The sequence below is a fragment of the Coregonus clupeaformis genome, chromosome 1 (genome assembly GCF_020615455.1).
Source record: "Coregonus clupeaformis isolate EN_2021a chromosome 1, ASM2061545v1, whole genome shotgun sequence".
NCBI classification, from domain to species: domain Eukaryota; kingdom Metazoa; phylum Chordata; class Actinopteri; order Salmoniformes; family Salmonidae; genus Coregonus; species Coregonus clupeaformis.
The window spans coordinates 54,451,984-54,466,770 of NC_059192.1; the positions used below are offsets into that span (position 1 = coordinate 54,451,984).

At 42.5% G+C, this 14,787-nt stretch overlaps 1 protein-coding gene across 2 annotated transcripts; it reads right to left on the bottom strand.

The window, feature by feature from the left end:
- Positions 1–6,600: 6,600 nt before the first annotated feature.
- Positions 6,601–13,316, bottom strand: LOC121533100 (zinc finger and SCAN domain-containing protein 2-like). Of its 2 annotated transcripts, none has more exons than XM_045221879.1 (2): positions 12,746–13,316; positions 6,601–6,736 (listed from the first exon to the last, which is right to left on the bottom strand). In XM_045221879.1, the coding sequence occupies exons 1-2, from the start codon at positions 13,113–13,115 to the stop codon at positions 6,714–6,716; spliced, it is 393 nt and encodes a 130-aa protein (XP_045077814.1). In that variant the 5' UTR covers positions 13,116–13,316; the 3' UTR covers positions 6,601–6,713. The 2 variants fall into 2 exon arrangements, with proteins under 2 accessions (XP_045077814.1, XP_041695169.2); XM_041839235.2 differs by lacking the exon at positions 6,601–6,736 and adding an exon at positions 8,532–9,476.
- Positions 13,317–14,787: the final 1,471 nt, after the last annotated feature.

Here is a 14,787-nt window from a genome sequence, read left to right on the forward strand (position 1 = left end):
TCTCCTCCCGGGTATTTTCTCATGCTCTTTCAGATCCCATAACTTGAGAAAAAAAACTGTCCAGACTGGGAGCAGAAGTGAGGCTATTCTCTTTTGTGAGTCCTCTCATGTGTTTTCATGTGCACTAACTGGTTAAAAGTTTTTCCACACTGGGAGCATTGGAAAGGCTTATCTCCTGTGTGTGTCATCTCATGCTTTTTCAGGTTCCCTACCCAGATAAAACCCTTTCCACACTGAGAGCATTGGAATGTTTTTTCTCCTGTGTGTATTCTCTTATGATCCTTCAGATGAGATGACTTTATAAATCTCTTTCCACACTGAGAGCATTGGTAGGGCCTCTCTACATAGTGTGTTCTGTCATGCATTATCAGGTCCCCTGATGAGAAAAAAATATTTTCACACTGGGAACAATGGTAAGGCTTCGCTCTCGTGTGTGTTCTCTCATGTGACTTCAGGTTCCCTAGCTGGGTAAATCTCTTTCCACATTCTGAGCAGTGGTAGGGCTTCTCCCCTGTGTGTGTTCTCAAATGCATTTTCAGGTTCCCTAACTGGGTAAAACGCTTTCCACATTGTGAGCACTGGAAAGGCTTCTCTCCTGTGTGTGTTCTTTCATGATCTTTCAGTTTCCCTAACTGGGTAAAACTCTTTCCACAATGGGAGCAGTGGTGTGGTCTTAATGGTTTGGGCATCTCTGGGTCTGGTTCCCCCGAAGGACTCTTCCCCCTGTCAGAGTGAGAGTCTGGTGTCTCTCCTGTCAAAGACAGAGTATTTAGTTCAATAACAAAACAGAGACTTGAAAGAAACCTACACATGATAAAACTGTCTTCTTTTGAGGTTTAACCCAGACTAGATCTCTCATAAAATAGTACATTTGGATCCTGGATGCTTATTGGTTGATAGCTGTTAGTAGGGATGTGCACGGTTATTTGAATATTAAAACGGACGTTAGTATTCAAATACTTGTGTGAGTATGCATTTTGATGAGGCCTATTTTAACATTGAAAAGGCTTTTCCTAAATTAAATAAAAATATCCATGTGACATTGTTACATTGTTACATACAAGGATATAACATTGCATTTTAAATTAATTTCAATGTAATTTTTAGGACATGCACGGTGCAACAGGAAGCCTTCATGTGTGTAGCTTGTTGTTTATGTTGGCCAATAAAAGCAGGTGAGAGTTCACGAATGCATTGCAAGTTGGAATAAAATTACGGAATAAAAAGTTAGTGAAATGAGAAGGAGTAGGCCACAACGAGCAACCAACAGGTAGGCTGTTGTTTTATCTAAATGGGGTTGGGGAGAAAGCACAGCATGTAGCCTCAATTAGCCTAGCTAGCTGTAGCCCTTGATCATGACTCTCAGTTCCATTACATTACACATAAGTGTCATTGGATGAAGGCATTTTGTGTACGGGGGAGTTTTGTTAAGAGCCCCGATGCCAGGTCTGAACATTAACACGCATGGCTTGTGCTATGGTTTTGGAAGCAGAAGGACCTTATCTTTCATATTAGAAAAAAACTTTCAAAACTCAAGGTTAAATTGATCTACACCTTTATAGGGTTAGTGTTCCATATCTCCATGTTACAGCACTTGTTTACAGAAAACAGACAGAAGACAGAGGTGACCACCTGTGACAATTAGGTATCAAGTGTGCTCCGAACACCTGTGTGGAGGCACCCATAGCTGTATGGATCTGTGCAAACTGCTGCAGTAAGTGTATCTTTTTTATTTGAAGGATAATTTTTTTCTGATGAAAGATAAGGGCCATATGTTTCGAAAGCCGTATCGCAAGCGATGATTATCAATCTTTCTAAACATTGTAGTTCACATGAGCCAGTCGTGGGCGAAGCTAATCACTGAAAACTGTAAGGAGAAGGCAGAAGGCCGCCTAGAGTTTGAGAGCTAAGCTAGCTAGCTAGCTTCTCTAGGCTACTCCAGTCAAGATAGGCACTGTTAATATGGGATGATAAATAATATATATTCGGATAACTGACAAAAATGAATTATACTATTCGAATAGTGTAATTATTTTAAAAAAAACATCCCTAGCCGTTAGTTATTCACGATAATCTAGGATAATGGACAGCGCATCCACTGTCCCGCAGCCCAGCCAGGCAATTCAAACTATTCTCCACTGGGAAAAAGCATCTAGAGATTTTTACCCAATGCTTCTAGTCTAACAGTTGGTTTGCAACAGAGGGCAGGCATTTGTATGAACCTTGTATAATAATAATGATATGCCATTTAGCTTTCATCCAAAGCAACTTAGAGATGTGAGTAACTTAGTCATACATTTGCTCTCATGGGATGTCGAGTATAGAGACTGAGAAAAGCACTACAGGGTCGTTTCACCTCAAAAAACACAAGAGGATTTTGACACCCACCATCTAAGATTGTTCTGAAATCGTTGTAGTTAGTAACAGATACGATTAGCATTCCTTGAAACATTATTTTATTGAAATGGAGGACTGGCTTGAATTGTGATGACCACAATTTATTTTCATCATGAGCCAAATCTATTGGTTTTCTCCCCAAAGTTGCAAAGGAAATATTGTGACCTATTTAATAAACACAAGAGACAGCAAAATTGATAAAAGACTATGGCGGTATAGCAGGAACAGCAGCATCCAGTGGTCAAAACCTGGTACTTTCACACTACTTTATGGTAAATAATGCAAACAACTTCAATGACAGATTTCTATGAACAGGAGAAAAAAAAGAAAAAAAAGTTAATAGCAATACTCCAAGCCACAGCTTCATACTACTTGTCAAACATAGAGAACTGATACTGTATACTGCTTGTTGGGGTGGGATTGACATGGAGTGTGGGGGGTCCGTGGGTCGCTTTTGACATTTCTTTTGAATTCCTCAGTGTTAGGATGAAGTTTGGTCCAAATCGGATGTTGGGTACTATATTTATTTGAATATTATCTGAATAAGATCAATTAAAATGGCCAACTTGGGTGCAATCAATTAGCTTTTATTTTTTATTTTTTATAAAATAATGTTTCAGGCATCCCAATCTTACCTGTTTCTAACTACAGAAACAATTTCAGAACAAACTGAGATGGTATGTGTCATGTTTAGCTGATATTCAGAGATTAATGTTTTGATGGTTGCCTCTGCTCTTTGCAGTGTTAACAATTAATTCCTACAGTACAGAACAACATATTCAAGCTTAGAACTTCAGTAGCATGCCCCCTTTAAACCACTATCATTGGTATCTTATGGATGGTCAGTCCATGTATCCATAATTTTGCCTGTGTTTTGGAGAGTGGGTACGTTTCTCTAGCCCCATCTCTCATCTGTGTACCAAAACAAGTGTCAGGCCAGCCATTTTGCTGTTGTTTAAATCCCGGAGTGGCCCTTTAAAACCACACATCAGTTCAACAACTGCTGAGTTTGTGCCCCTGTTTTTAGGACAGTGCTTACTGGTGTTAATCAGATCTCTAGTCTTCTTTTCTTCCTCCTCCTCATTCTTATCCTCCTCCAATGTGACAGTAATCTCCTCCTCCTTCACTCCAAAAACGTTGTCCTCTTCTTTCACTGTGACAGTCATCTCCTCCTCCTTTACTCCAAAAACTGCATCCTCCTCTTCTTTCACAGTAACATCTTCCTCTTTCACTGTAACTTCTTCCTCTTTTACAGTAACATCCTCCTCTTTCACTCTAAAAGTTTCTTCCTCTTCTTTCACTGTAACTTTTCCTTCTTCTTTCACTGTGACAGCCTCAAACTCTACTTCTTTTTTGACGGTGACAGCCTCCTCCTCTTCCTTCTGCTCTTTTACGAGAGTTTCTTTCTCGGTCCAGCAAACCCCCGCTTCTTTAGCAGGATAGGAGTAACTCTGTGAACCCATGGTTTGGGTTGTTAGCAAGCTAGCTAGTTAGCATTAGCGACTAGACTAACGTTAGTGCTACTGCTAGCTAATTTAACCAGCCAGCGCTGACTAACAATTTAAATATTAAATTAAATTGGGTAACTAGATACGACAGAAGCGTGTTTAAAACACAGTGACTAATATACATCGGCTATGTTCGCTAGCAAACTACCGGGGTGGTTTAGACCGCTGTGAAGCAGGCAAGAACAACTAAGTACTTCTGGGTCACGGATTTTTTGGAATCCTTCAGAATAAGAGTCCCGTCCTGTATACTTCGTAAATTAATAATTAGGGTGACAATGATTGAAAATGTGCACAATTATCGATATATTTTGTACTACTTATCATACAAAGAATAATTACAAGTATTTTCTATGCGATATTATGTGATTTATATAATATTTTGACGATTTATTTTCAAGCCTAAAAGGTCAACAATGTTTTTGGGGTGTATTCCTATCATTTATTGCACTGTAGGAGCTTCTTTCAGAGGAGCATCACTGCTCATTTTGCGGCCCTTAAAGAGTGGCCAATCAGCTTAAATACAATAGTTTTTTCATATTGGACATACATATTACACTGAACACAATCTTCTGTACGTTGTGTCGCAGTAAAAGGAAGGGTCTATTCTACTCTGGAGCACTTACAGTTTCCAAATCCATAGAGTTTACACCAAGAGGAGCGTCATTGCTCATTCTGTAACCCTTAAAAAGTGGACTATCAGCCTAAATCCAATAGTTTTTTTCATACTGGACATACAGTATGTGTATGTATGTATGTGTATGTGTGTGTGTATATATATATATATATATATATATACACAGTGCATTCGGAAAGTATTCAGATCCCTTGACTTTTTCCACATTTTGCTACGTTACAGCCTTATTCCAAAATTGATTAAATATTATGTTTTTCTCATCAATCTACACACAATACCCCATAATGACAAAGCAAAAACAGGTTTAGACATTTTTTCAAATTTATAAAAAACATACCTTATTTACATAAGTATTCAGACCCTTTGTTATGACACTCGAAATTGAGCTCAGGTGCATCCTGTTTCCATTGATCATCCTTAAAATGTTTCTACAACTTGGAGTCCACCTGTGGTAAACTCAATTGCTTGGACATGATTTGTAAAGGCACACACCTGTCTATATAAAGGTCCCACAGTTGACAGTGCATGTCAGCGCAAAAACCAAGCCATGAGGTCGAAGGAATTGTGCGTAGCGCTCTGACACAAGATTGTGTCGAGGAACAGATCTGGGGAAGGGTACCAAAAAATGTCTGCAGCATTGAAGGTCCCCAAGAACACAGTGGCCTCCATCATTCTTAAATGGAAGAGGTTTGTAACCACCAAGACTCTTCCTAGAGCTGGCCGCCTGGCAAAACTGAGCAATCTGGGGAGAAGGGCCTTGGTCAGGGACCAAGAACCCGATGGTCACTTTGAAAGAGCTCCAGAGTTCATCTGTGGAGATGGGAGAACCTTCCAGAAGGACAATCATTTCTGCAGCACTCCACCAATCAGGCCTTTATGGTAGAGTGGCCAGATGGAAGCCACTTCTCAGTAAAAGGCACATGACAGCCCGCTTGGAGTTTGCCAAAAGGCACCTAAAGGACTCTCAGACCATGAGAAACAAGATTCTCTGGTCTAATTAAACCAAGATTGAACTCTTTGGCCTGAATGCTAAGCGTCATGTCTGGAGGAAACCAGGCACGCTCATCACCTGGCCAATACCATCCCTATGGTGAAGCATGGTGGTGGCAGCATCATGCTGTGGGGATGTTTTTCAGCGGCAGGGATTGGGAGACTAGTCAGGATCAAGGGAAAGATGAACGCAGGAGTGGCTGAGAGGCCCAGCCAGAGCCCGGACTTGAACCCGATCGAACATCTCTGGAAAGACAACATCTCTACAGTAACCTGCTGATTTTCGAATAAAGCGACCAGGGCGTCAACTGACAGGGGGTTGCTCTGGGCAGCATGTCGCTTTGCATCAGTGGGGAGGCAACGGATACATTTGTCCATTACCAGTCAATCTATTGCTGATGGCCCGTCCCCCGTGGTAAGCCAAGTTCTAGCTAGTCTAACCAGCTCAGCTAATTGAGGTCTTACCGGGGCGTGGCCATCATAGGCCCAGGAGTGGAACCGTTGGGCCCGGGTTGGTAGGTTGTGCCCATAATGGGCAAAGATGGCCGTTTTTTCACAGCAGCATAGTTGTCGACGTCCGCCAGCACCAAGTCACTACAGGCCCTCTGGGCTTCTCCAGTCAGAAAGGGGAACACTTTGCCAGCCCAGTCCTCCTTGGGCCATCGCTCTCTCTGCGGTGCGCTCAATTACCTCTAGATAAGCTGCAATGTCATCTTCAGCACTTAGCTTGGTGAGGACCTTGCCTGGTTCCGTCATTCGGTCCGGCCGGACCATGGTTTGGCTAAGCTGTGTGACAGTCTCCTGAAGGGCAAGGAGGCTTTGGGTTTGCTGTTTTTGGGCTTGCACCAGCTGAGTTACAGTGTCTTCCATGATGACCACCGGCTTCTTATTCTATTGTGAGTTCAGAGCATGGGAGGGTTGTGCCCACATCCTCCACCAACTGTGGCAACCCAGGGGAGTCAGAGGTGAAACTCGCAATAAAATAAGACCGCGGGAGACCGTTTTGCGGTGCTCAAACAAAAGTAGTTTTTTAATAAAGGTTGTGGGGAACGGGGAGGGGAGAAATACAATTGAAAGGCCTCTCAGGTAACGGGTGGGTCACTCTGTGTCCGGCGTGGCGGCTCCTCGGTCTGCCTGGAGTCCGGGGTTTCAATACTTGCTCTCAACCTCCCCCGGGTGGCGTGCTACCTGGGAATGGGTCCTCTTCCTATAGGCAAAGAAAAGGAAGAGAGAGAGACAGATGAGTCAAACATTGCCTAGTATCTTCTTTGGCGTCTGATCGAGGTGCGTATCATACTCACTCCGGTTCTTCTGAGGTCTAGGCGTACCCTCTACCTGTCTGACCAAGCACACAAATGACTGCACCTCTACTTATATCCATTTAGGGTAACAAGGGACAGGTGGGTCCAATTCCAGGTGCCAGTTGGTTGCAGCACCTGGACTGGGTAGTATTGGTGTTGAATCACCAGCCCCAGTTGGTGCCTGTAGAGCTGTCCATGGTGCTGACTCACCTTGGCCTCTCTAGCCCCCTGGAGCTGACCAAGGTCCTGCTCCTTCCTTTGTAGCTCCCTGCTGGCCCCCGGCTTGCCACAACACACACACAGCCAGAGTTTGAAAAGGATAATTTAATCACAAAGCGTATACCCTGAAACGGACATCCTCTACATTCAAACTGACATACTCCATATTTAGTTCATGTTTCGAAATTTAAAAAAATACAGCTGTATTTTTAAGTCCGCTTTATACAATTTGATTTCATGTGGCATGAACAAAAGCAAAATATCTCAGTCAAAAATATGTGACAAGTGTGGGAGCAGCATGTGTTCTCTCATGAACTTGAAGTCCATTTGATGTGATTTATTTAGTGGTAAGGCATCTCCCCTGTGTTTATTACCTCATGGTATTTTAGGTTCCCTAACTGGGTAAATATAATTCCACACTAACCATGTTGCCATCCAACCTTTTTATGCGAGTAAAAACAAATCACGACAGGTGTGATAGAAACAGGGAATGTTGGTACAATTTCATAAATGTCGACAGACAACTTGTTCGTTCGACATGGTGGGATATTTTTGTGTCTGTAAAATTAACTATGCGACAATTCCGGTGAAAACGCTTTCATGCACAAATATTGATAGAATAACCATCATGTCGAAGTAAACTTGCAGTCACATTGATATGTTGTGTGGTCCTCCCACCGCAACTTAAATAACCATGCAGTTTATTTGGCTACAGATTAAATAAGTTAGGATGAACTTCACAGGGTGGTGAAAGTGCACGGTGATGAGATTGATGCTCCTTTCCAATAAATATCCAGGGTCTTCATTTGTATGCTGGCGACATGATGATCGGTGCTTGGCTGCCAATTGACAAATAAAAATGATTTTGCTCTTATCCACAATCTCATCATGTAGGCTACCCTCCGCACTGTATCTGCGAGCTGTTGGCTAGAGCGCACGTGCCAAGACCAGAGTGGGCACATTTGCTGTTTATTGCAGACATTAACATTTACATTTAATCATTTAGCAGACACTCTTATCCAGAGCGACTTACAGTTAAGTGAGTGCATACATTTTCATACTGGCCCCCCGTGGGAATCGAACCCACAACCCTGGCGTTGCAAACGCCATGCTCTACCAACTGAGCTACATCCCTGCCGGCCATTCCCTCCCCTACCCTGGACGACGCTGGCTAATTATGCGCCGCCCCATGGGTCTCCCGGTCGCGGCCGGCTCTGACAGAGTCTGGATTGTGCCAGACATTTTGTGCCAAATCATCGACAGAGATAAAAAGAGATGGAAACATATACTTGTTTTATTTGGTAGGCCTAAATGAAAAGTTATACGACTTAGTGCTTTTTATGTGCACTATGTCATCACCCACTGCTTTTTATCTGCAACAAGTCACTTTGATGGAAACACACCTCTGGTGGGAAAATTTGAATATTTTTCATGCATATTTTTGAATATTTGCATTGAAATCTGTCGCAAATTGGATGGAAACCTAGCTACTGGGAGCATTGATAAAGTTTCTCTCTGGTGTGGATTATTTCATGTGATTTCAGTTGCTTTACCCAAGTAAATTTCAATCCACAGGAGTAGTTGAAAAAGGTTTCTCGCTTGTGTGTCTTTGCTCATGCCGTTTCAGTTTCCCTAACTTCTTAAAACTCTTTTCACAATGAAAACAGTGGAAAGGCTTCTCTACTGAGTGTATTCTTTCATGTTTTTTTAGGTTACTTGACGTGGAGAAATTATTTCCACACTGGGAGCAATGGTAAGGCTTTTCTCCTGTGTGTGTCCTCTTATGTGACTTCAGGTACCCTGATTGGGCAAAACTCTTTCCACACTGAGAGCATTGGAAAGGCTTCTCTCCTGTGTGTATTCTCTTATGATCTTTCAGGTTCCCTAACTGGGTAAAACTCTTTCCACACTGGGAGCATTGGTAGGGCTTCTCTCCTGAGTGTATTCTCTCATGTTTTTTCAGGCTCCCTAACCGGGTAAAACTCTTGCCACACTGAGAGCAGTGGTAGGGCTTCTCTCCTGAGTGTATTCTTTTATGTTCTTTCAGATGATCTAACCAGCTAAAACTCTTTACACACTCAGAGCATTGATAGGGCTTCTCTCCTGTGTGTATTCTCTCATGTTTTTTCAGGCTCCCTAACCGGGTAAAACTCTTTCCACACTGGGAGCATTGGAAAGGCTTCTCTCCTGAGTGCGTTCTCTCGTGTGATTTCAGGGACCCTGATGAGGAAAATCTATTTTCACATTGGGAGCAGTGGTAAGGCTTCTCTCCTGTGTGTATTCTCTCATGTTCTTTCAGGTGCCCTAACTGGATAAATCTCTTTCCACACTGAGAGCAGTGATGTGGTCTTGCTGGTTTGGACGTTTCTGGGTCTGGTTCCTCTGAGGGACTCGTCCCGCTTTCAGAGTGAGAGTCTGGTCTCTCTCCTGCCAAAGAAAAACAAAGTATTTAGTTAAACAGAGGGTCATTCCATGTCATTTCAGCAAGCCATGACACCCACCATCAAAGGTTGTTCTGAAATTGTTTCTTTAGTTAGAAACATATAATATTTGCATTCTTGAAACATTATTTTGTTGAAATATAATTTGATCTCTGAGAAATTAGCAAAAGCTATTGGTTTTCTACCCAAAGTTGTAAATAAAATGTTGTGACCCATTTAATAAACACAAGAGACCAGCAAAATGGATAAAAGGGTGTGGTGGCAGTAGCAGTAGCGGCCTCTAGTGGGCAAAAAGTGGTACTTTCACATAAATGTATGTTAAATAATGCAAGCAATGGCTAATTTCTCTGAACAGGGGGGAAAAAAACAGCACCAGATTCACAGGGGATACATTAAAAAGGTTGAAGAAGCAATACTCCAAGCAGCAGCGCCATACTACTTGTCAGACATAAAGAACTGATACTGTATACTGGTTGTTAGGGGGAGGGGGGGGGGGTCTGTGGGTGGCTATTGATCATTTATTGGATTCCTCATGTCTTACTCATTGTCCAAATCGGATGTTAGGTATGAAAAAAAATGTATGCACTCACTAACTGTAAGTCGCTCTGGATAAGAGCGTCTGCTAAATTACTAAAATGTAATGTAAATGTAAAATGTAAAATGTAAATGTACTATATTTATATAAGATTATATGAATCCCATAAATTAAAATGGCCAAATTGGGTGCAATCAATTAGCTTAATTTCTCAGAGATCATATTATATTTCAACAAAATATAATGTTTCAGGAATGCTAATCTTGTCTGTTTCTAACTACAGGAATTATTTCAGATGGTGGGGGTCGAAATCCTCAATCCTCTTTATTGTGCTTTGGAATGACTCCAGAGAGACTAGGGTTGTATAAACGGAAGCAAACAGGCCGAAATGTGGCGGGGGGATGGACGGACTACCTGATCTTGTCCAATAAGAAATGCTTGCTTTCGTTTTGAGTTGCAAAAACGTTTTGCTACGGGCGTGCACTAATGAAGCTGTACTTCCCATTCCAGTCCACTAGATGGAGACATGTAACCGCTGGTTATTTAGACAACTCCACTGGTGAAGAAGGCGGTGAGGTTGAGGTCCACTGAAGGAGTACGTGCTTCGGAAGTGATTCATTGGGTGGTCGAGAAAATAAACGACGGAATACGTTTTTGGGACTGCAAAAAGGGAAAACATCTCGAGAAACGTCGTAGGGATGCCAGAGTCCCCTGCTGCAAACCAGGAGTACGGTGGAAGTAACGTTAGACAAAGATTTGGTTGGAGAGCCTCATAAATGGCGTCCCTTGAGAAAGCAAGAACAAGATGTACGTTAGGAGAAGTGCAGTATTATCATAAGGAGAGATATACTTGGATTAAGGAGGAGGAATGGAGTGAAAAAGAGAGGCAGAGGAGGTCTAAGAGAGAGAGGGAGGAAGATTGTGAGCTTGAGTCGGTTACAAATGACGGGAAAAAGGGAGAAGGTTTGTTAAAGAAGAATGGTAGAAAATGTAAGCAGAGTGAGCTGAAGACAGGAGGAGAAATGGAAGTGAATGAGGGTGAAGTATCGGAGGTGGTAGGTGTGGTGAAGTACTCGGAGCCCGAGGCTTACACCGAGGGTCAGGAGAAAGATGAGTCTGTGACAGTAGGAGTTAAGTTTTTGGAAAAAGTTGACCCTTGCCTTTTGGCTGATCCATTTGTGGTTTCAGGGTGGGTGAAAAAAAGAGTTGGGTATAGTGGAATCGGTGAGGGTAACCAGAAGTGGTTTAGTGATAATTGTTTGTGTTTCTGTTGGTCAGAGGGAGAAGGCGCTCGGAGTTAAACAAATGGGGGCAAGAAATGTGAATTGTTTTGCTCTCAAGAAAAGGGCGCCATTGAAAGGAGTCAGTACTGGGGTATCAGTAAATGTAAAAGTTGACCAACTGAAGGGGAAGATTACCAGTGTTTGTGATGCTCGTCGTTTGGTGCGACGCAAACAGGGTGGCGAGAGTGGGGAAACAGAAGAGTCATTGTCTGTTCTTTTGAGTTTTGAAGTTGAGTCTTTGCCCGACAAAGTGAAGTGAGTTATCCTGTACGGGCTTATGTGCCGAATATATTATGATGTTTCAGGTGTCAAACTTATGGGCATCTGGCAGCAGTGTGTAGGAGGGAGGTTCCAAGGTGTGAGAAGTGTGCAGAAGGGCATGAGACAAAGGAATATGTATCATTGGGGAAAGTAGTGGTATGTCGCGTGCGAGAGAGGCAGGTTGAGGTTTCCAGGGTAAGAGTAGTGAAGAAGTTGTCATGTGCTGAGGCAGTGAAGAAAGTAGAGGAAGATGGGTCAAGGGGGAGGAGTGGTGAGAGTAGGAGATATGTACCAGTACAGAGGGAAAGGCCAACAAGTGATATATGTTTCAGTAAGATTGGATTTTTAGCATTTATAGTAATGGGTATTGATTGTACTGCAGGGATGGAACATACGTCTAAGAAAATGTAGGTTGTGGTGGCAGATGCAGACTTAACACACCCTGTAATTCTTCTCATGTTAAGTGGTGATGTCCCATCCTTTCAGGTTGAGGGCATGAGGTAGGAATACATAGATTTAAATAGTGGAGTAGGGTGGTGTTAAATGGTTTATTTTGTTTAAAAAATAAACAAAGGTTGTGAGTGTAGTGTTAGATGGTAGGAATTTCTTTATTTTATTTTCCAAGCAAAATATAAGGGAGTTGTACTCCAGTCTAGTATGTGGCGGTAATGCAACATGTTGGATGCCAACCGCCGTTAAACCTCATTTAAGAAGAAGTGCACTAATGAATATGACCCTGAATGAAACATCCACATGATACAACTGTCTTCCTGTGAGGTTTAATCCAAATCAGATCCCTCAATAACCTGAGGCCAAGTTTATCACAAAGACAAGCTGATAAAAGCCACGTCTGGTATTTGTGTTATACTAACACATAGCATCTGTAATATTCTAAGACCACTACCCTTGTTTTGGTAGATAGAAATTAAACTAGTGTGAATAAACAACTATTATATTCATACCGTGTGCAGGAATTAAAATAAACTAGCTACCTTTATCATAGAAAGCATAAAGTGCTATTTTGTATGTATTTGATACATTGTTATGTTTTGTTGGTGGTCCCCACTCTTTGTAGCTTTAACTAAATAGTACAGTAAAACGTAATAGAATGCCCCTTTTAAACCACACATTCAACAACTGCAGAGTTTTTGCCCCTGTTTTTGAGACAGTACTTACTGGTGCTAATCAGATCGCCAGTCTCCTCCTCCAATGTGACAGTAATCTCCCCCTCCTTCACTCCAAAAACGTATCCCTCTCCCTTCACTGCGACAGTCATCTCCTCCTCTTTCACTCCAAAAAAAGCATCCTCATTTTTATTTTCCTCCTCGTCTTCTTTCACAGTAACGTCCTCCTCTTTCACTCTGAAAGCTCCTTCCTCTTCTTTCACTGTAACTTCTTTCTCTTCTTCTTTCACTGCGACAGATTCACCCTCTACCTCTTTTTTTACGGTGACGGCCTCTTCTTCATTCTCCACTTTCACGAGAGTTTCTTTCTCCGTCCAGCAGACCTCTTCTTTAGCAGGGGGGGAGTAGCTTAGTGAGCTCATGGTCGAGGATGTTAGCTAGCTAGCGACTAGCCTAGTGTTACTTTATCCAGACAGTTAGCTGACTAACAACAACTATTAGCAATGAAATGGGGTAACTAGTAGATACAACGGAAATGTATAAGCGTCTAAAGAGCTCCAATGTTTCAGATATATTGGCTAGCAAGCTACAGAGGTGGTTGACAAGATTTCATTGTTGTTGAATAATCTTCTTTGATTAGGTTTAAGGGCGGTTGGTATCCAGTAAATGTTGCATTACCGCCACCTACTACACTGGAGTATAACTCCCTTATACTTCGCTTTAAAAATAAAAAAATACCCTACCATCTAATACTACACTCACAAAAAACTAAATATTTATAATAATTATAACTACCATACTCCACTATTTACAGCCTGAAGGGATGGGACACCACCACTTAACACACACTGTAACTCTTCTGATGTCAAGTCTTGCACACCCAAATACCTCTCTGCAGCTGCCACCACAACCTCTATTTTCTGCAATTTACGTTCCACCCCTGCAGTACAGTTGATAGCCATTGCTATAAATGCCAAAAATCCAATCTTACTGAAACATAAATCACTTGTTGGTTTATCCCTCTGTACTGGTACATCTCTACTACTCACACCATTCCTCTCAGGATTCCTCCCCCTTGACCCATCTTCCTCTACTTTCTTCACTGCCTCAGCATATGACAACTTCTGCACTACTCTAACCCTGGAAACCTCAACTTGCCTCTCTCGCACGGGACATTTCGGAGCCCCAGCCCAATGGGCATCCCTAGAATTAACACATACCACTACTTTCACCAATGATACATATTCCTTTGTCTCATGCTCTTCTGCACACTTCTCACACTTAGGAACCTCCCTCCTACACACTGCTGCCACATGCCCATAAGCTTGACACCTGTAACAACGTAATGTATTCGGCACAAAAGCTCGTACCGGATAACTTATATATCCTAACATCACCTTGTCGGGCAAAGACTCAACATCAAAACTCAAAAGAACAGACAATGACTCTTGTCTCTCCACTCATGCCACCCTGTCCGCGTCGCACCAAACGACGAGCATCACAAACACCGGGAATCTTCCCCTTCAGCTGGTCAGCTTTCACATTTACCGCTACCCCAGTAATCACGCCTTTCAATGGTGCCCTTTTCTTGAGAGCAAAACAATTCACATTCCTTGCCCCCATTCGTTTAAGACGGAGCACCTGCTCCCTCTGACCAGCAGAAACACAAACAATTATCACTAGATCACTTCTGGTTACCCTCACCGATTTCACAGCACCCAACTCTGTTTTCACCCACCCTGAAACCACAATGGATCAGCCAAAAGGCAAGGGTCCACTTTTTCAAAAAACTTCTACTCCTACTGTCACAGACTCATCTTTCTCCTGACCCTTGGTGCAAACCTCGGGCTCCGAGAACTTCACCACACCTACCACCTCCGATACTTTGCCCTCATTCACTTACATTTCTCCTCCTGTCATCAGCTCACTCTGTTTACACTTTCTACCATTCTTCTTTTACAAACCATCTCCCTTTTTCCCAACATTTTTAACTGACTCAAGCTCACCCTCTTCCTTCTCTCTCTTAGACCTCCTCTGCCTCTCTTTTCCCCTCCATTCCTCCTCCGTATTCCAAGTATAACTCTCCTTATGATA